This window comes from Pestalotiopsis fici (assembly GCF_000516985.1).
Source record: "Pestalotiopsis fici W106-1 unplaced genomic scaffold PFICI_Scf_7, whole genome shotgun sequence".
Lineage (NCBI taxonomy): Eukaryota > Fungi > Ascomycota > Sordariomycetes > Amphisphaeriales > Sporocadaceae > Pestalotiopsis > Pestalotiopsis fici.
The window spans coordinates 3,258,570-3,278,431 of NW_006917097.1; the positions used below are offsets into that span (position 1 = coordinate 3,258,570).

The window sequence follows — 19,862 nt, forward strand, 5'->3', positions numbered from 1 at the left end:
CTAACTTCCCATGCGGTAACCACGGGCAGAATCATGATTGTCAAGAATTTATTCCTGTTCATTTTGTTCATCTCTTTGTTCATTCTACATGAGTCGACCAGCATGGATACCGCCAGTGATGAGAATATCATCACCGGTATGATAAGCACTAGCATTCGACAGGAGATATACCACGGGGACCTTCAAGTCTGTACGATCTCCCATCCGTCGCATCGGAGGCTCATTGTTCATGATATCGCCCAACCACGGAATTCGTTTACACAAATCAAGGGTCATATCAGTAACCATGTAGCTAGAGACCGGATCAGTGTGGAACTCGTTGCAAAAGCAGGATATACAGCTGTCATCGTTACTTACCCTGGTGAAATACTGTTAACTCTGATACCGTACGCAGCGAGCTCAACACCCAGCGCCTTGGCCAGCGATACCACGGCGCCTTTGCTGGAGCAGTAATCACTCGTCGCCTGGCCTTTGCTGGCCACATAGGCTGCAATGGAAGCAATCATGACGATCGAGCCGCCTCGCGGATTCTCGGGAGTGGCCTCCTGCTTGACCATCTGCTGGGCCGCGAGCTGGGCAGAGTAATACGTTCCGAGCACATTGACATTCATGCATTTTGCCACGGACTCGGGTGAGCGCTCCAGAAAAGACTGGTCGGGACAAATACCGGCTGCGGTGATTCTGCGCCAGGGTTCAGCTTGCATGCTTGATAGTACAGTCTCATTGGCATCGCGAGTACTCACAAACCATCTATGCGCCCAAAGTCGGCAACGACCTTGTCAAACGTCGCCTTGAGCTCGTCATATTTGGTCACGTCGGTCCTGGAGATATTGCGTAAGTAATGGGAAGACAATTTCCATTTCTGGTCGATTACTTACTTGTAGTATTCAAGCTTGACATCAAACTTCTTCTGAAATTCGTAAAAGTGCTCGTGTGGCGAATCTGCAGCATCAAGCACGGCGACGTTGCCCGACTGCTCAGCACATGCCAGGGTAAATGCCAAGCCCAGACCGCGAGCCCCACCAGTAATGACAATGGTGCGGCCTTTGAGGGATAGTAGATCAGAGACTGAGTGGTTCAGGTACCTGTTTGGCTCGGGGAATGTGCTGGTTGCCATTTTGTGAAAGTGACGACAATAGAGGGTCCTTGGTCTACTGAGGCACAGATTTTGGGAAAAGATTTTCGGGTGTGCCACGGCGTGAAAGAATCAAGACGATGATACTGCCAAAGAGTCAAAGGATATAGATTTCATCATAAAATGACCTTTGCCCAGCCAGCGGTTCAGCGGCAACACATTTTCTCGAAATTACCCCAGAATACCCCGCTGAAACTAGAGAAGCCAAAATCACGACGGTTCGGAGATCATGTCCGCGCGCCATTCTAGTCGGTGTGTGGAGAAGGGAGCGCGGGGAGTACCGGGAATCAAACATAGGATCAGTATCGCAAATGCCGATGCCGCGGAAGCATCTCCGACTTGGAATTCGTTGCAACTCCAGATGCTGCTAGAATTTGTGTTTTGGTACGGTGATAACAAGAAACGTCTGTTTTCTTTTCCATATAGGTAGAATAGCGGCAGCACAAGTTTGGTGATATTCCTGGGATGCTTTATGATTACCCCTGCTTTCATTCTTTGAATCTGATTATAGCATTTGTTTGCTCTGATATACCAATATCTCAATCATTCGGACTGAATCAATGCCAAGATGCCGTCGGTAGCACCATGGCTCAGTAATGAAGGCGCCACAACTGCCAGCCCCGGCGAAGTCAATGGAGTGGACAATGCCAAGCTCAAAGGTTGGAGAGCAGAGCTCGACGACGACGACTATGCAGTTCTTGCGCTGCGAAACTTCATTTTTGACATTTGTGATCAAAACGGCGGTGGACATGGCGGCTCTGCCATCGGTATGGCTGCCATTGGAGTCGCTCTCTACAAGTACACCATGCGATACAATCCGTCTAATTCGGATTGGTTCGATCGCGATCGTTTTGTGCTTTCAAATGGTGAGGATCCATCTTTCTCTCCCCATTTTTGTTTTTCTTTACCTTTTTGTATGCTTCTCTTCTGTCGAGATGTTCCTAACACCGATATCAAGGTCACTGCGCCATGTTTCTATATGCATTGAATCATCTGACGGGCTTTGACAACTGGACCATGGACGAAATCAGGGGCTATGGAAGTGCAAAGCTGGGCGACTACAAGACAATTTGCCATGCACATCCCGAGATTGAAGTTCCGGGAGTAGAGGTTACGACCGGGCCTCTTGGCCAGGGAATTGCGAATGCAGTTGGCTTAGCCATTGCCTCCAAAAACCTGGCTGCTAGATTCAACCGCCCTGGCTTCGACCTCGTTTCCTCCAGGATATACTGCATGAGTGGTGATGGATGTCTCATGGAGGGTGTGGCATTGGAAGCAATCTCTTTGGCCGGAAATCTGCAATTGGACAATCTCGTCATACTCTACGACAACAACCAGGTCACGTGTGACGGGCCCTTGGACTGGATCAATACCGAAGATGTCAATGCAAAAATGAGAGCTTGTGGATGGCATGTGCTCGAAGTGGCGGATGGCAACTATGATGTTCAAGCCGTCACTACTGCACTAGCTCATGCCCAGTCACTCAGAGGCAAGCCAGTCTTTATCAACATTCGCACAGTGATTGGAGTTGGGACTCAGGTAGCTGGTACCCATAAAGCCCACCACGGCACGTTTGACAAAGAGAGTGTGCAATTATCAAAACAGCTTGCTGGACAAGACCCCAACCTAACTCACGTCATACCCGAGAAGCCGCTCAAGTATTTCAGAGACTGCAAGGCCAAAGGCGAGTCTCTTGAGAGCAAGTGGAATGATCTACTGGGTGAATACAGCACAAAGCATCCAGATCTCGCCGCTGATTTTCGGCAGGCTGTATCGGGCGACTATGGTACGAAGTGGCTCGATATTCTCAAAGCCACAGATAGTGCGCAATTCAAGGGAACAGCCACCCGGGATGTGAACGGCAGTCTGATCGAAGCCATCTGGAAGGATTTCCCAGCGCTCTGTGGTGGCGGTGCTGACCTCGTCAACTCCAACAAGGTTCACTACACCGAGTCGGATGTGTTTCATCCCTCAGTCAGCTATGCCGGGCGTTACGTCCGCTATGGTATTCGCGAACATGCCATGGCGGCCATCTCCAACGGTCTGGCTGCCTACAACCCCGGGACCTTTCGGCCAGTCACTGCGACTTTCCTAATCTTCTTCCTCTATGTAAGTTAACTCAGCAGAAACTTTCGTCTTTCAAAAATGCTAATGGGGTACAGGCTGCTCCGGGTATTCGGATGGGTGCCCTTAGCCACCTCCCAGTGATCCACTTCGCAACTCACGACAGCTTCGCTGAAGGCCAAAATGGACCTACCCATCAACCTGTCGAGCTAGACTCTCTTTTCCGCGCCATGCCCAACCTTTCTTACATGCGGCCATGCGATGCTGAGGAAACCATTGGCGCCTGGATGCTTGCTCTAGGCAAGACTAGCGGCCCTTCCATGTTGTCCCTCGGACGAGATCCCACTGGTCCTGTTCCATCAACGGATCGCTACAAAGTGGCCAAGGGCGCATACGTCGTCGTCGATCAGACAAACTCCAAGCTCACGCTCGCCAGCTGTGGCACGAACCTTCACTACGCAGTAGCTGCTGCGGAGTTACTCACATCCGAGGGGTTGCCGACGCGTGTGGTGAGCTGTCCTAGCTTTGAGCATTTTGATCAGCAGGACCAGCAGTACCGTGACAGTGTATTCCCCAAGGATGGATCCCCGATTGTCAGTGTGGAAGAATATGTTGCCACAACTTGGGCGAGATATGTGACGGCTAGTATCGGTATGCAAAGTTATGGCTTTTCTGCATCGAATCCTAGTAATTATGCTCGATTTGGGCTGGATTCGGAGGGGATAATCAGAAGAACGAAGCAGTATCTGAAGGACATGGAAGGAAAGAACGCGCGTATGGAAGGATGGCGACAGATTTGAATCGTTGAGTAGCATGAATGTATTAGTCGAGTCGGCAGAGCTGAATCTGCAAATTCCATCATAGATAGATTGCCAGTGATCATTGTGCCCATTCAAAAAACGGGTGGGTTTCATCACGAGCCATTATGACGTCCATGACACGACTGAGTTTCGAAGCATCAATTGTCTTTCTGATTTTCTTCAACATTATGATAGGAATCGATTAAGTCTTGATTGAAAGGTGACGTACTTCAGCCTTGATCGCGGTGTATAGGCTGATTCGATATGATGATGAGAACGACAATAGAAATTTCCAATCAGCACAAGGAAGGGTCGTAAGGTTGGTCCTTAGCATATGAGTGTTTTTTAAGCAGAACTATGTTTGATGCTAGTGTTTATTTGAGATAATGCTCTTATCATTTCAACACGCCGAATTCAAAGATTGATCACTGCTTTGATCACAGCAGTGCCGTGCTTATCACGAGTTGCCAGCGCTACATCAAATGCTTCTGCCACAGATTGAAGACCCTGGAAGCGATGAGTAATGAGCTTTCGGATATCCGGGAGTTTTGGTCCATCTTTCTTCCCCGTTACTGACGCGATAGCTGTGTCAATCGCCCTTTCATAGCATGCAGCATATCGCCAAGTTGGAATCAGTGCGACTTCTCTCGTCATCATTTCTGACATTGGTATCTCATGCACGGGAAATCCCAGGCCAATCGAGATGACTGCACCTCCCGACACGGTAGCCTTGAGATATATTCATTAACCATACGTCACGCGGCCGAGGGTAAAGAAAAGCTGGCTTACATAGAAAGACGCTTGGATACAGGATTGTACGCCAGTGCATTCAAAAACCACCTGCAGCCGGCCAACTCGCGAACCTGTGTCCGGCCAATCCATCTTGGCGATCTGTTCCGCAGTTTCCTTGGCAACAGCCATCTTATTTGTAGGATCGAGAGCCTTGGGCCGCTTAACGAGGTACGCAGCATCAGCAAAGCCATGATCCATGGCAAAGAGGAGCCTCTGCTGATCAATGTCAGCAATGACTATGCGCTTCCATCCTGACGCCCGCGCAGCAAGACAGCACAAGAGCCCGACGGCGCCGGCGCCAAAGACCAGGCAGCTCTCGTGGACAGAAGGCAAAGCAAACTTCTCGGCCTTGGCCACAGCCTGCACGGCAACGGCCAGAGGTTCCAGTAAAGCTCCGACCTCACAGTCGAGGGCGTCTGGAAGTTTGTGCACCCACTGGGCAGGATGGTTGATTCTCTTTTGCAGGGTTCCTTGGTAATGAGGAAACTTTGAGCCCGAGCTGCGGAATCTCAGTTGCGGACAAATATTGTAACGCTTCGACTTGCACACATCACATTCTCCGCAGGGGACGCCGCATTCGATGGCCACGATGTCGCCTTGCTGGAGATGTGGCTGAGTCTTGTGCACGTCAGAGCCCAGCGCAATGATTTCACCCGCAGACTCGTGCCCAAGACATAGAGGCTCTTGCACGGTAATATCGCCATTTCGAAATTGGCTAAAGTAATGGAGGTCTGAGCCGCAGATTGTGTTGGAACGGATGGCTATTTGCACCTCGTCAGGTTGAGGAGCCTCGAGATCTCTGCTTTCGAGATGTAACTCCTTGGGCCCATGCAAGTATAGGCCTTCAGTCTTGGTCGTAGTTTGTGTTGCCATTCTGAAAACTTCGGTCTGGCTAAGGGAATATGTGGGGCTTATCGTATGGCACAAGCACTGTAGCCGCCGCCATGGTTATAGGCGGGTAGTAGTATATTTTCGTCGATCTCATCAACCACAATTCCTGGGCAGGTACTTTGAAGCAATTCCAGCTCGGTGGGTGCGACTATGACTCGGCGTCGGGAAAATGGAATTAGCGACCGTGGAACCCCTGACTCTTCTGCATGACACTTCCAGTGTAGCATCCGGAACTCATGTCCGACCATAACCGAACGCATGCCGCCGCCATCTCCCCACAAACTTACCCCATGGCCCCACTGACTTCCCCGGAACTGCTTGATTTCCGGTTGTGGCGATTCATTGGTTAACCTGGTGTATGCAGGAAGTATAGTCGACCTTGTGATCCCGAGATTGCCTGTTGTTGCAAGATTCATGCCGACATAATAGGGTCCAGAGAGAGAATGCAAATTTGTCTCTGCCTTCCTGTCTCAACAGTTACCTCCAAAAACCAAGACCTTCACTTTCAAACTTTACAGGATGGGCCAATCAAGCGATTTGAACGCCATCATTATTGGTGCTGGACCAGCGGGCATTTCAATTGCATATCGTCTCAAGCATCAACTTGGGTTTCATGACTTTACAATTTACGAGAAATTAGATGGAGTGGGTGGAACATGGAGGACCAACACATACCCGGGATGGTGAGTCTTTATTCCTTGTTGAGCGACTCGTTTTCCTCACCGAACTAACATGTTACAGTGGATGTGATTTGAAGTCGCATCTTTACTCTTTCAGCTTCAATCCAAACCCCAACTGGTCAAAAGAATTATGTGAACAACCAGAAATTCTACAATGTGAGTCCTCTCCTACATCACAGCGGAGGCCTGAGCTCATATGATGTTACAGACATGGAAGACACAGTCGACAAATTTGACATCAGAAAGCATGTTCACGAGTCTGTTGAATGCACTGGTGCATTCTGGAGAAATGACGAGTCAAAATGGGAGGTTCGGCTCAAGGATCTCCGGACCGGGCTGGAGTACAGCCGAATGGCCAACGTCCTCGTATCCGCTGTAGGAGCCATTTCTTTCCCCCGCGACGTCAAGTTCCCGGGAATGGAAACCTTCAAAGGCCCCATGTTCCACACTGCGAGATGGGACCACAGCGTAGACTACACAGGCAAGCGGGTAGCCGTCATTGGTAATGGCTGTAGTGCTGCTCAGGTTGTACCAGCAATGGCTAAGAAAGCGGCTTTCGTCAAGCAATACGCACGCAGCGGGCAATGGTTCCACGCCCGTCCAAATCGCAACTATACTGCCGCAGAGAAGTTCATGTTTCGCTGGGTCCCTCTGTACCAGCGACTTCTCCGTCTAAGCATCTTCCTCGACGCGGACGAGGAGACCACGACCTACTTCCCCACCCCCAAGGGTGTCAAGGCTCGTGCCGAGAAGGAGGACGAGTCGCGGACCTACATCAAGTCCAAAGTGCCCGAGAAGTACAGCAAGTTCATTATTCCCAATTTCCCACTAGGATGTAAGCGCCGCATCTTCGACCCCGGCTACCTGGACAGCTTGAACAAGTCCAACGTCGAGCTTCTCGCCGAAGGAATCCAAGAAATCACCGAGACGGGCATCATCAGCGCTTCCGGTATTCGTGATGACTTTGACATCATTGTCCTAGCTACCGGCTTCCAAGTTTCTCAATTCTTGACTCCCATGCACATTGTTGGTTCCACTGGGGTCTCCCTCCACGATCAATGGGCACAGTGTCGTGGTGCGCAAGCCTACCTCGGAACTCATGTCCACAATTTTCCCAACATGGCCATTCTCTTTGGACCCAACACGTTTCCCGCAAACAACTCTGCGCTATTTGCCTGCGAAACGCAAGCAGACTATGCCGTGGCCTCGCTCTTCAAGCCACTTTTGGACAAGAGAGCCAACAGAATCGAGGTCAAGCAGACTGTAGAAGACACAACAACTAATGCGATCCACAAGGAGTTGGCCAACACCGTCTTTGCCGGCGACTGCTCCAACTGGTATATTGGCGACTATGGACGCAACGCCGCGTCATGGCCGGGCCTAGCCCGCTCCTACTGGGCCGCAACGTATTTCCCTGACTGGAGCGCTTTCAACATGGACGGTGGAAGTTCATTCTGGCCAGTATTCAAGACACAGCGTTTGATGTCTACCACCTCTACCTCGCTCAAGGTGCTGATTCTGCTTGGTTCTGTTGTTGGGCTCATGAGATGGAGGGGCCCAACGTTCATGTCGATACTAGAGATTGTGAAGAGTCGCAGCATTCGGTCAGGGTAGAAAATAAGGGCGAGCAGAATTTTTGCTGTACCATTGAATTCCAATTTACTCCTCAGTATGTGATATATAGTTGTCTTCGCCTTTCGATGTCTGTGCAGCTGATTCAAGTCTGGTGCTACATCCCAGACTTCTTTTCCAAATTAGCCAAAACAGCGGACCATCGATTCTGGTCACTTCCAACATTTTGCACAGAAGTAATAAACCCCCTCAGCAACAAGACCAAATGGTCCTTCTTCCTTCTCGGCTGATTTTTTGATGCAGAACAGCAAGAGCTGGGTCTTTTGTTAAAACAAATTCATAGATACATATGTCTTGAGAAATCATGTTTTAAATGAGTATGATGTATTATGTTATTGTTATAGTGGACAACCCAGGTAGCTCTTATTTTCCAATGTTGCCGATACGATCAACAAACTGGTGGTTACTAGTTGTTTGGTTGTACTCTAGGTACTCATTAACAAGAGCCGTAATATTTCCCGATATGCCGTCTTCTGCACAGCTGCCTGGCACCAGGTTTGATCCAAGCACTTCAAAGGTCAAATGAGTGAGAAAGCTCTCCGTGTCTGGAATGTACCCGGAGGGTGCTTTTCCATTACTCATTGTGACCAGCATCGTCTTGTTCATGGGCGTCATCTCCTTGATCTTCCATCCAATCTTGGTGTAAATCTCAGCGCCCACGGTGACCAGGACAATATCGCCAATGCCCAGGGCACCGGTACGTATCTCAATCGGCGCCACACCTTGGGTTGTGTAGTTGCCAGGCCTGCCCGCACGATTGACAATCGAGTTGTCCAAGCGCTTGCGCCCCGGACAGGTCACGTTTTGCTGCTTGGCCCATATCGTCGGCGCGTCTTGCCACTGATCTGTTTCCGACATGACACGAATCACTACTTCGCCGACAATGATACCCAGCGCCTCGATATTGTCAAAAGCCTGCTTGATGTACTTTGGATCTGCCCGTCCCAACGGGATCGAGTTGTTGCGGGTGGCCACCTCGACCGTTTCGTGGTCCGTCTCGTACCCGGAGATGGCAGCGTGGCGCTGCGATAGCAAATTGTTGGTCGTAGTGCGCATCCAGCGTGGGTTCACGTCGCCCGAGGCCTGTTGACTATAGATAGCCACCATATCGTCGTCGAAGCTATTTTCGATCCAGCGCGACATGGCACCAGGCCAATCAGCAGAAGTATATCCCGTCAGATAGGACATTACGGGGTGCATCGCGTACGACGTGTAGGAGGCAATGGGAGACTTGTCGGAGGGTCGAATAAACGTTAGGACCTCGACTTCGCGATCGGCGGGTGCAGTCAGGTTCAGGGCTTCGGTCCACAGTCCCGTGATCGGGGAGATGGCGTCGCGGTTGGCGTTTGCATTCGAGCTACCAGTATTGTATCCTACCCAAGCCGGCTCTAAGCTGGCAAGGGCAAGTTCAACAGCTTTGACAGCGGCGTCGGAAACTTGATAATCTATAGATATCATTGGAATATGCCTATTGGCAAGTAAAAGTCAGAAGAGTTGTTAGCAGCCTGCTTACATCCATAGTTCTCTGCAGTTGAAAACAGAGCACTACCACACGGTGTTGCTCCATGAGTATGTGTGCTTGATAGAATGATGTTCTCAACAGACGTATTGAGCAGAGTTGACACACGTGCAACTGTATCTTGGTAGATGACTTCCTCGATATTGCTCAGATCCGACCCAATGATGGCGGATGTAACGCCCTGGCTCTGGAACACTATCGCACGAACCCACAACTTTTCATGTTCGTACTCATTTAGCGGTAGCCAGGTTCTGTTGACAGCAGGTGTGATATCAACGCGACCTGCACCGGCCACTAGAGCCTTTGCGACCGTCGTGTTGGTAGCAGTCGGAGACACAGGATCTGATGAGGATGGAGCTGGCCAGGCAGCGGTTGTTGTCTGAGGGTCGATATCAACACCGTAAATGTTACTGGAAGCTGAGCAAACCATGCCATACAGGGCAGTGGCTCCCGAGAGAGAAATAAGCAAGCCACGCATTATCTTGAACCGGACCCAAGGGTCTACTTTGATTGAAGGGGCTACACATGTCCACCCGAGCGGCTCTGCATTAAAAGCAAGGAATGATGCAATCTATTTATACAGGTACATGGGCGGATATTCTGCAACATCATTCAATGAACCTATGCAATCCCTTTCTTCTATCTCATTAACTAAAAAGCAAGCCTTCGTAGTAGAAAGTGATGGTAGCCACTACTGGTACGAATGCGGAGATATCTCTGCGGAACCCCGGATTCACCACAAGCGACAACAAGCAGCCAGCAGCTTGGTCAGTAGTGTATGGTGTATAGGCCGTTGCGGAGTGCAAAAGAAAAGGCCCGATTGCGGTGGACCGGGAAACCTACATTGGTCATATAATCCTTGGAAAGGGTGTGATGCTTGTAAAAATGGGAAAGAAAAACAAAAGCCCAGCACCACGTGAAAAGCACGCAAAATTCGTTAGTCATCTAGCTTCAGTAGATTAAAAACATACTAGCATGATAGAAGATACCTTTTGTTAGCTATCTTCATCCTATGCACCCCGAAGCCCCCTTTTCTGTGTGTACTAGGCTTCATTAGTGCAGGCTCCTGATGAACTAATACCAAGGTAGATAGGTCTACACATACGATTTGCCCTTGCTCTCCTGCAACTGTTCTTCTGAGAAATACCCAAGTATGTCATCTTTGGCATGTCTGATCTCTGCACTATAAATCACGCGATTAAATACAAATCCCAAGTCATATGAGATGTACGCTGCTCCGTCTATACAATTCAAGACGGTGTCATTTTTGCTCGTGGACCTGACACTGAGCTCGCATGCGCAGTTAAATGTGCAACCCCTGTTTTCGCTTTCTGGACTATTTCCCAAGCCATTCAGTGGTCATGATTAGATAATAATTCCCAGCAAGAATTCAATGTATTTCCGTTGGAATTTTTCGTCACTCTGGGAAGCTCATCACCGAGCTGTCTCGCTGAAGTCACGCCATCATGACCAAAGGAAACATCAGACAATAACGCCATCACAAACCAGAATTCTTGCCACTGACGAGAACGGAGCACCAAAAAAGTTTGGACTAGAATCATGGATCGATTGGTTCCAGGTGACACCTGGGAAAGCCAGTGTAGTAATGGCAGGAGGCGAGAACAGCTCGAAGGGATATGAACCAATTGCCTGGATTTGCCTACTAAGATGTCAAGATGCTCATACAAGAAAAGATTATAAATTCATCGATGCCCTCAGATATCTGAATTTGACTTCTCTCCAAATATGTCTTTCCGTTGAAGCCTAATCATGGATCATGAGGCTGATAATATCTCGAAAACCAATGAAGAAAACGGGTGCCATCGTGCCGAACTACTTGATTTGGCAATATAGGCATGTTTCGGCACTAGCTCCTGTCGATCTCAAGTGTCATACATGAGCCGGCCCGGAGCCTTGCCAACTTAGAAAATCAGCCTTCGTGTTCGTTTCCGGAAACCGACGTTGACCCAGCCCCGAGTCAGTTAGGCAATTGGCGCCCTGGGCTCTTATCGAAAACGGATACTGTTTATACTCGGTTTTATTGGGAATGGTCTAATGCCGAGCTTATCACCGAGTAGCCACAAAAAAGTTACCACAACGTCTGATGCTATTAAAAACGTTTTTGGTGGCAAACACACATGCCGATATTAATTATTGCGGGGTAGATTGCGGCTCTCAGTATCTGCAAGGGAAAAAGGCTTGATTTAAAGGGCCTTGACTAGCTGCTCAAATGAGTGTTTTCGGCTGTATGGCGGTCTGAGTCGTTTTAAGCTTAACGGCGAATTATACTGAGCACCGGATTTTCCGAGTTGAGTGAGATTCCATGCCGTTCATCCGCCTGGTTGACACATGAAGTCATTTCTATCATGCCCTCCTTCAGTCAGTAAGAGAATTTCAAAGATCTTTCTGTGCAAATGGAGACGATATACCAAGTCCGATCTGGAAGACTGCGAGTTGGTATCTTGCCAAACTCACTGTCTTTGGGTTGCATCGAGCTCAAATGCCTACTGCGAACCGATTGGCCGCTTTGGTAGCTTCCGTCCGCCTACAGGGGGACAAGAACGGTGGTGCTCAGCGGTAATCGCATAGGTTAGATCAAACAATGACGGCCTCGACACGGCCCGTCCTGATCACTAATAGGCAAGATGATTAGTAAGGAGAGGCTGCATCAAATAACCCACTTTGTGCACAAGGAAGATGCCTGCAACTCATGGGTAACGCGGCAGCAAACCTTGGTACCCACGATTTATACCTAGTATGTATCCCCACCGTTAAGTGCATTATGTAAGTCTGTGGGCCGAATCTGGCATGTAGTATTTCGACATGTAGACGTACGTGGATGCCACTAAAGGGATTATATAATAACATACAGGAACCACGTATTCTTTGCATTCAATTAGAACCTCGACAGCATATGTTCATATCCTGGCGCAATGAAGTACTCAAACTGGTTTCTGAGCATCAGCCTCGGCCTTGCGGCTGGTGTTGCCTCTCAAAGCACCTGCTCACTTGCTACCTTCCAGTCGTTTCTCGATACCAATCAGACCACAGCCGTAGTACAGCGGGCAGAGCTTGTCGCAGACAACGGTACCTTCAAAGTAACCGGTGACACCCCGTATCCTACTTCGCCCACCGGTCTGCGCGCTCTGTGTGCAATCCAGGTGAATGTCACCTCGGAAGCCAATACCCACTACAGCTTTGGCTTGTTTCTCCCGGTCGATTGGAATGGGCGTTTCTTGTGAGCATCTTGACACTATGCGATCCGAGACACGGGCTGTCAACTAAACTACAATACAGATCCGTGGGCAATGGAGGTTATGCTGGCGGCATTAACTGGATAGATATGGTATGAGCATCTTTATCAACTTTGCTCACGAGTTCACACTAATCATGTCTAGGGTGCCGGAGTTGGTTACGGCTTTGCCGTCATGTCCACAGATACCGGGCACAGTGGCAGCTACTCGGATACAGCTTGGGCTTACGGCAACCCAGAGTCCATCACTGATTGGGGATGGCGCGCAATGCATGGTTCCACTGTGATCTCCAAGATGCTGATCGAATCCTGGTACGGACTATCGTCGAAATACAATTATTATAGCGGGTGCTCCGTGGGAGGTAGACAAGGCCTGAGAGCTTTGCAGCTATTCCCAGGTGACTATGACGGTGTTTCAGCTGGTGCACCGGCATGGTGGACGACGCACTTGCAATTGGACGCTGTCAAGACATTGACATACAACCAGCCCGTTGGCGCCGAACACACGATTCCTTCGAGTATGTTCACTGTCATTGCTGCTGAGGTGCTCAAGCAATGCGATCCCCAGGATGGCTTGACTGATACCATCATCTCCGATCCGATTGGGTGCAACTTTGATCCCACCCCATTGTTGTGCAACAGCACGGCCACAACTGGATGTCTCAATGGCGAACAGGTCAAGACCATGTACAAGATCTACAACGACTGGGTGGAAACGAATCAGACTTTCGTCTTTCCTCACTACCTGCTTGGCACTGAAAGTCAATGGAGTATGAATATCGGTGAGGGCAGTGAGAGCTCGTTGGAAAACCAGTCTGGTTTTGCCCAGAACCTACTTCAGCTCGGTGCCAACTGGACTTGGCACGATCTTGACTATGAGACGGTACTTCTCGCCGAGCAGATCAACCCGGGCAATGCTACCGCCGACGACTTTGACATTTCGCCATTTTACGCACGTGGTGGAAAGCTTATCCACCACCACGGCCTCGCCGATGCTACACTTGCCACTGGCAGTAGTATCTACTTTTATCAACAAGTCAAGGCTGCTATTCTGAGCCAGTCTATCCAGCTCGATGACTTTTACCGCATGTTCTTGGTCCCTGGTCTCGAGTTAGCCAGCCCCTCCTTTTATGTTCCATGCGTTTTCTTTGGCTTACATGATAATCTAGGCATTGTATGGCATCCCCGAGTAATGTGAATGCACCATGGTACATCGCAGGCGCGAATCAGGCCGCCCAGTTGGGCACGTCTGCTTCTGGTGTTCCCGGCTTCCGTGACGCCCAGCACGACGTCATCCTCGCACTGATGAACTGGGTCGAGAACGGCACGGCCCCAGACGCCATTGTGGCTACGAAATGGGACAATGACGATGTAACCAAGGAGGTTTCGCGTCAACGTCCAATCTGCCCATATCCACAGCAAGCCAAGTTTAACGGTTCGGGAGACCCTAACCTGGCCGAAAGCTGGCAGTGCGCACGCTTGTATTAGAGCCTTGAGTTGTATTTAGATAGGCACTACTCGGAATACGATTTTAACGGAAACAGTTCCATGAAAAAGGACGTCGGCTGAAAGTTGGATGCTCGGAGATAGAGCTTTGATACAGATCGACAAGATCGATAGGCTTGCTGTAAGTTTAGAATGGGGTGAGCAAAGCACCACCTTGAAGTTGGTGTCGCCCCGATCGAATGTTGCAATGACGAGTAAAATATTCAGTTCCTCAAGTCTTTTCTTCATGTGCATGTGAGCGAGGTTTCTTAAGTTTTGAGCAGAAGCGACCTCGTGGTTAATTCTTGGACCTACGTAGGTATCTTTAATGCCAGTGGACTAGTCGAACCTTCAACAGTGATTAACATGTGTCGCAATCCATTCATACCCCCGCATTTGTTTGAGGGTGACAGGTACAACTCTGTCACCTTTTCAACTGTAATAAAAAATGCATCTTTACATTGCGTGCTCGCAGTTTGACAAAGAGGCAAGAGACTCGGTCGAGACGTCGTAGTGGACCGACCGCTTGATCAAAGCTTTGCGCTCATGTTTGCAGCGGTCCAAAAGTATTTGACTGTTCATGAGGCCCAGTGTATTATTGACCAATTCAGTTCAAAGTCATGGCTTCCCAACCGCCAAGTGCTGTGGGAGAGCGTCGACCATGATGAAGTCGAGGCCTGGGCAGAGCGTCATACCATGCAAACCCTCTCAATCGCACTCGGCCCATTAGTAGAAGAAGGGAATCACGGAATCTAAGGGCTGGAATGAGCCCTTCCCGTACTCAAAAGTTCATGAGAGGCGCTGGTGCGCTTTTTCACCTGGTATATGTCGTTGGGAGACGAGTTGACCATCATCTACCGACCGCCACCCGGGAGATTCCATCCAGGCCATCACACCAATTTTCAACAGAATGAACTTCCAATACTGCGGACTGCGATAGAAAATCTTTTAATGACCGTGTACATGGCCCATCCGGAGATCAAAAAGTCAAAAGGATTTCGCTATCAGGTTTGGCCTCATAATAATGTTCAGAAGTGGAGCGACAAATATGGCAAGCACCCATATACACCGGGGCCGTGGAGAACTGTCTCGGAAAAGTCCATTCACATTGAACCACTAGAGCCATCTGCCATTATGAAGGTGAACAACATTCTCATGCGGATAAGCATGCGACAGGTGAGTTCTCGTGGCTCCAAAGATTGTCACATTACTTTTCCATCTGGGGCAAGGAGTACTCTAGACGATACTGACGGATAAAGATGACTCACATAATGCAACATCGTCTTGAGCATTCCATGTCTGAACTATGCTCAGATTCAGAATGCAAACAAGTCATGCAGTCGTCAGTGTCAACTGCTGAAGAGATGAATACCCATCCCACAAGAGCCAAAATTCAACTCTCCGCAAGGATACCAGAAAACGCCCCAGAAAGCGGGAACAAGGAAAATAATTCACCTCAACAGTCTGGTAAATCGAAGGCAGTTTCGGCAGGAACAAGCATTGAGAATGCTAGAAGTCAGCCAAACAAGAATTAAACAGGATCGAAAAAAACGTCCAGATCGAAGCAGGCACCGAATTCGAAGAGAACACCACAACCGAAGAAGGCACCGGAACCGAATAAGGGACTCGAAATAAAGGAAGCAGTAGAAACAAAGAAGGTACAGAAAGTGAAGGAAGGGCCAAAAATGAAGAACGGGCCGAAAAAGAAATGCCAGTCGAAAGGATGCGAGCTCAGGCCGAGACTGCAGCCTACATGTGCAACAATCAAGTGGGAAATATCTATTGGCGCACAAAAGAAGTGGATTCGGGCGATTGATATTGTAAGTGGAAATCCTCATATCATTAAAACGAGGAAAGAACTCTATCGGTAAATATTACAACAAAGACTTTATGTATTGTGCATATATTTGAAGATGCGTCCTCAAAAAGTCCATCCTTGCTGATAAGTTTACATCAAACAATGACGACTTGTAATATAGACGCCTCGGAGCGTGATGCCTTCCACGGTTTTTTATTCGACTCGTTTAGCTGCCATGATCTGATTTTAGCATTTACAATTGCTGCAATATGTAAGCCAAATATATCGCAAAAGCTTGCCCCGTTGTGACATAGAATTGAGAGGATGGGCTGTTCATGGTGGTAATGGCGTTGCGACTTGATAGTTGATTTCTTGTCCAATACTCTTATGATGAAACAATCAACTGGCCTATATGACCTAGACAACATGTTTGATATACATTTACATTCCACAAGTGGTTTCCTGTTGACGTTGGGTTACGAACAGTACGCAGACAGAGTACAATGAAGTAGATACTTGATGTTGAAATTATGATTACGAACAATGAATGCGACCCTAGGCGGTTCCAAGCCAACATCACCTACCTAGGCTACAGCTGGCCGGGTGCCGATCAACCCCTACAAATATGCACAGGGCTGCATTAGCGCATCCGTAATCACTTTGTCTGACGTCTGCCCGCCCATCTTTAGCGCATTCGTAATCGTGGTATTACCGTATTTTGCCGGGTGCCTTCAAGGTTGGAACCTTTGGTGCAACGGTTCAGGACCAGTGGCAGCACATTCTGCAGGTTTGAAAATGTACAATGAGACAAGGGCCCCTCAAGTGCACCAACCATCCGTTCCGCGTCCTAAGGGCTCTTACTAATCGTGCAGAATTCTCTGCTATTCTGGGTTGTCAGCGTTCCATTCCTGGATGATCATGTGCCAGTTGATGTAGTACGTGTTAGGTGCTAGGCACCACCCTACATTACTACCATAGTGGGAAAATATGGGGCTTGACAAGACTTGTAATCCTTATCCAAGCGCTACAAGCCTTCTGTAGTACAGATATCTTGTGAAATAGAGATTTCTTGTGAATCTGACAATTCTTGTGACCCCCCTGAAAGCCCACTGGAAGCCAACACTACGAGATATATAGCAGTTCAAGCCGCCTTATTCTCGTTCCTCGTAAATCCGTAAATCCGCCGTAGTATAACTGTAAATACGTAACTCCCGTGATAATTCTTTAAGTCGTACGTTCAATTCAAGTTGTTGTCAAGAAATAAAAGAAAAAAAACCATATTTTTGACTTTTTGCCAGCCTAACTTAGTGGATGGTTCTAGCGGACGTTATAGTGGACTTATAGTGGGTGTTATAGTGGGGAATCCACAAGAATTGTGTGGCTCACAAGAAATCTCTATTTCACAAGATATCTATGCTACAGAAGGCTTACGGTGGGCATAAGGCTTAAACTCTTAGCAAGTAATAATATACTACAGAAGACTTGTGAGCCACCACAGACCCCCGCAGCGGTAGGTAGGTACTAGTACCTAATTTCCCCCGCAGCTGCTACAGCTTTCCGCCCTCTTTGGTTCATCAACCTTTTGCTACACATTGCCACAATAAGACTGAGAGATCATCAAGCCTGACAATCATCAATCCCGTGGCCCGTAGCTAGTTACATTTTCATTGTCCATCATAAACCTTCTTTTCCGTCGTTTTCCGTGAAGTACCGGTACTAATCAGCAAGGCTCTAGCCTTACAGTACGTGCCACAGAGTTCAAGACCCCGCATGCTATATTGAAGTTGTGCTGATTACGAACAGATGGCATTACCAGGGTATTCGTTCAATAGACGTTACAAAAGTTCAGGTACAACTAAATTGATTGCCAAAGAAGTGAACATGTGAAGGATATAGATATGGAGCTGAAACCCACAAACTATACTCCGTGCTAGTCCAGAGGTCGAAACTCTTGTCGAAATCAAGTAGTATCATATTTCAGAAATTCTCGCATCATTTGTCACCACCAATTTGTATATCAAAATGCCTTCAATCGATTCTATCAATCTTCATCCCGACACTCATCCCCCATCTTCTCTAAAATCCACGACGTACGATGTCATCTGTCTCGGTTCCGGATGGGCAGGACGCATAATTGCTTCTCGCTGCGTCGCTGCAGGATTATCCGCGCTCATCATTGAAAAGGAGCTCGTCGGTGGAGACTGCCCTTATTGGGCTTGCGTTCCTTCAAAGGCTCTTCTGCGTCCTGCTGAAGCCCTAGACGATAGCCGGCATGTGACGGGTGCTCGCGAGCGTCTCACGAACCCGGAACTCGGCGTTGATGCGGAAGCAGTGTTTCGGCGCAGAGACACATTCACCGCCGGGTGGGATGATACCAAGGTGCTTATCCCCATGGTCGAGAAGGCCGGCGTGCATTTGGTCCGTGGCGTTGGCCGAGTCACCGGAGTGAAAAAGGTCAGCGTAACGCTGGGTACAGGGCCCCAGGAAAAGGAGGAGCTCGACCTAGAGGCGCGACAGGCCGTGGCAATCTGCACCGGATCTGAGCCCACCATCCCCAACATCCCAGGCCTCTCAGAAGCCAAGCCATGGACACCGAGAGAAGCAGCTTGTTCAGGCATTGCCCCCGAGACACTGTTCATTATCGGCGGTGGTGTTGTAGGCGCTGAAATGGCGACTGCCTATACGAATCTGGGATCGCATGTGATCCTAGCCAGTAGAAGTCCGGAGTTGCTTCCAAACATGGACCCTGAGGCTGGCAAGATTGTGAGGGAAAAGCTTGCATCCCGCGGTGCTCAAATCATGACATCAACAACAACCACAAAGGCAGAGCGGAAAACACCAGGCGGCCCAGTCATCGTCACATTTTCCTCGAGCGATGGCGAACAGCAAGTGTCTGTTGCTGAAGTTTTGGCTGCTACCGGCCGCCGTGCCATCACTCAGGGACTCGGTCTGGACCTCTTGGGCCTCGATGCGAAGGCGCTTCAAGCAGGTGCTCCCATTGCCGTAGATGAATCGCTCCTGATCCGTAATGTCCCATCTAATAGTGACAGCCCATGGCTGTACGCCGCGGGAGATGTCAATGGTCGCGCCATGCTCACGCACACTTCAAAGTACCACGGGCGTGTCGTCGCCAATGCCATAGTCGCCCGCGCCCAGGGCAAATTCCCCGCCACCGCATCCCATCTCGACAAGTACAGTGCCTCAGCTGATAACTTGGCTATTCCGCAAGTCATTTTTACGGACCCGCAGGTGGCTTCGGTTGGCTTGACACGTACCGCGGCCAAAAAGGCTGGAAAGTCCATTCGCGTCGTCACGGCGCCGGTCCAAAGCTTGGGAGCGAGTCTACATGCAGAGGGATACGAAGCTGGTTGGGCACAGTGGGTGTTGGAAGAGAATACTGGGGTCCTGCTTGGGGCGACGTTTGTTGGTTTCGAGGTCGGAGACTTATTGCATGCCTCGACAGTGGCAATTGTCGGTGGGATGCGGATCGATCAGATCGTTCATGCGATCCCGTCATTTCCTACCATGAGTGAAGTCTATTTGAATTTGCTGGATGCGGCAGGAATGTAGGAGTCTGGAAGCTAGTCTTGTAGTATTGACGAGATGCTCTTTCATTTTTATATGACCGCTGGAACGAAATCGTATTGTAGCATCTTTGAAACTATCCAATTCGTAGTAATTATGAAGAGCAGACCGATGGTGAGGCATTCATAAAGTATTTTGATGCTGGGCACGGTGAATTCCGACTGCATGGAACTTGACACGCAGAAAAGTTTCCGGACACTTCACGACAGCAATCAATTAATTCTCAAA

The 19,862-nt window shown here is 49.1% G+C and overlaps 7 protein-coding genes across 7 annotated transcripts; 4 read left to right on the forward strand and 3 right to left on the reverse strand.

Annotated features, from left to right (window-relative positions):
- Positions 1 to 84: 84 nt before the first annotated feature.
- On the reverse strand, positions 85 to 1,117 carry PFICI_10609 (uncharacterized protein; the record flags this gene model as incomplete). The annotated part of the gene is made up of 4 exons (XM_007839190.1): positions 85 to 292; positions 358 to 681; positions 744 to 821; positions 879 to 1,117. 4 exons carry the CDS (start codon positions 1,115 to 1,117, stop codon positions 85 to 87), a joined length of 849 nt encoding a protein of 282 aa, XP_007837381.1.
- A 586-nt stretch (positions 1,118 to 1,703) lies between these two features.
- PFICI_10610 (uncharacterized protein) lies at positions 1,704 to 3,999 on the forward strand (the record flags this gene model as incomplete). The annotated part of the gene is made up of 3 exons (XM_007839191.1): positions 1,704 to 2,001; positions 2,094 to 3,244; positions 3,298 to 3,999. 3 exons carry the CDS (start codon positions 1,704 to 1,706, stop codon positions 3,997 to 3,999), a joined length of 2,151 nt encoding a protein of 716 aa, XP_007837382.1.
- Positions 4,000 to 4,413: 414 nt separating this feature from the next.
- PFICI_10611 (uncharacterized protein) lies at positions 4,414 to 5,664 on the reverse strand (the record flags this gene model as incomplete). Its single annotated transcript, XM_007839192.1, has 2 exons — positions 4,414 to 4,728; positions 4,789 to 5,664. The coding sequence occupies 2 exons, from the start codon at positions 5,662 to 5,664 to the stop codon at positions 4,414 to 4,416; spliced, it is 1,191 nt and encodes a 396-aa protein (XP_007837383.1).
- Positions 5,665 to 6,201: 537 nt separating this feature from the next.
- Positions 6,202 to 7,976, forward strand: PFICI_10612 (uncharacterized protein; the record flags this gene model as incomplete). Its single annotated transcript, XM_007839193.1, has 3 exons — positions 6,202 to 6,365; positions 6,424 to 6,518; positions 6,571 to 7,976. The coding sequence occupies 3 exons, from the start codon at positions 6,202 to 6,204 to the stop codon at positions 7,974 to 7,976; spliced, it is 1,665 nt and encodes a 554-aa protein (XP_007837384.1).
- A 381-nt stretch (positions 7,977 to 8,357) lies between these two features.
- On the reverse strand, positions 8,358 to 9,991 carry PFICI_10613 (uncharacterized protein; the record flags this gene model as incomplete). The annotated part of the gene is made up of 2 exons (XM_007839194.1): positions 8,358 to 9,439; positions 9,508 to 9,991. 2 exons carry the CDS (start codon positions 9,989 to 9,991, stop codon positions 8,358 to 8,360), a joined length of 1,566 nt encoding a protein of 521 aa, XP_007837385.1.
- Positions 9,992 to 12,446: 2,455 nt separating this feature from the next.
- Positions 12,447 to 14,254, forward strand: PFICI_10614 (uncharacterized protein; the record flags this gene model as incomplete). The annotated part of the gene is made up of 4 exons (XM_007839195.1): positions 12,447 to 12,751; positions 12,811 to 12,859; positions 12,912 to 13,876; positions 13,936 to 14,254. The coding sequence occupies 4 exons, from the start codon at positions 12,447 to 12,449 to the stop codon at positions 14,252 to 14,254; spliced, it is 1,638 nt and encodes a 545-aa protein (XP_007837386.1).
- Positions 14,255 to 18,071: 3,817 nt separating this feature from the next.
- On the forward strand, positions 18,072 to 19,619 carry PFICI_10615 (uncharacterized protein; the record flags this gene model as incomplete). Its single annotated transcript, XM_007839196.1, has 1 exon — positions 18,072 to 19,619. The coding sequence occupies one exon, from the start codon at positions 18,072 to 18,074 to the stop codon at positions 19,617 to 19,619; it is 1,548 nt and encodes a 515-aa protein (XP_007837387.1).
- Positions 19,620 to 19,862: the final 243 nt, after the last annotated feature.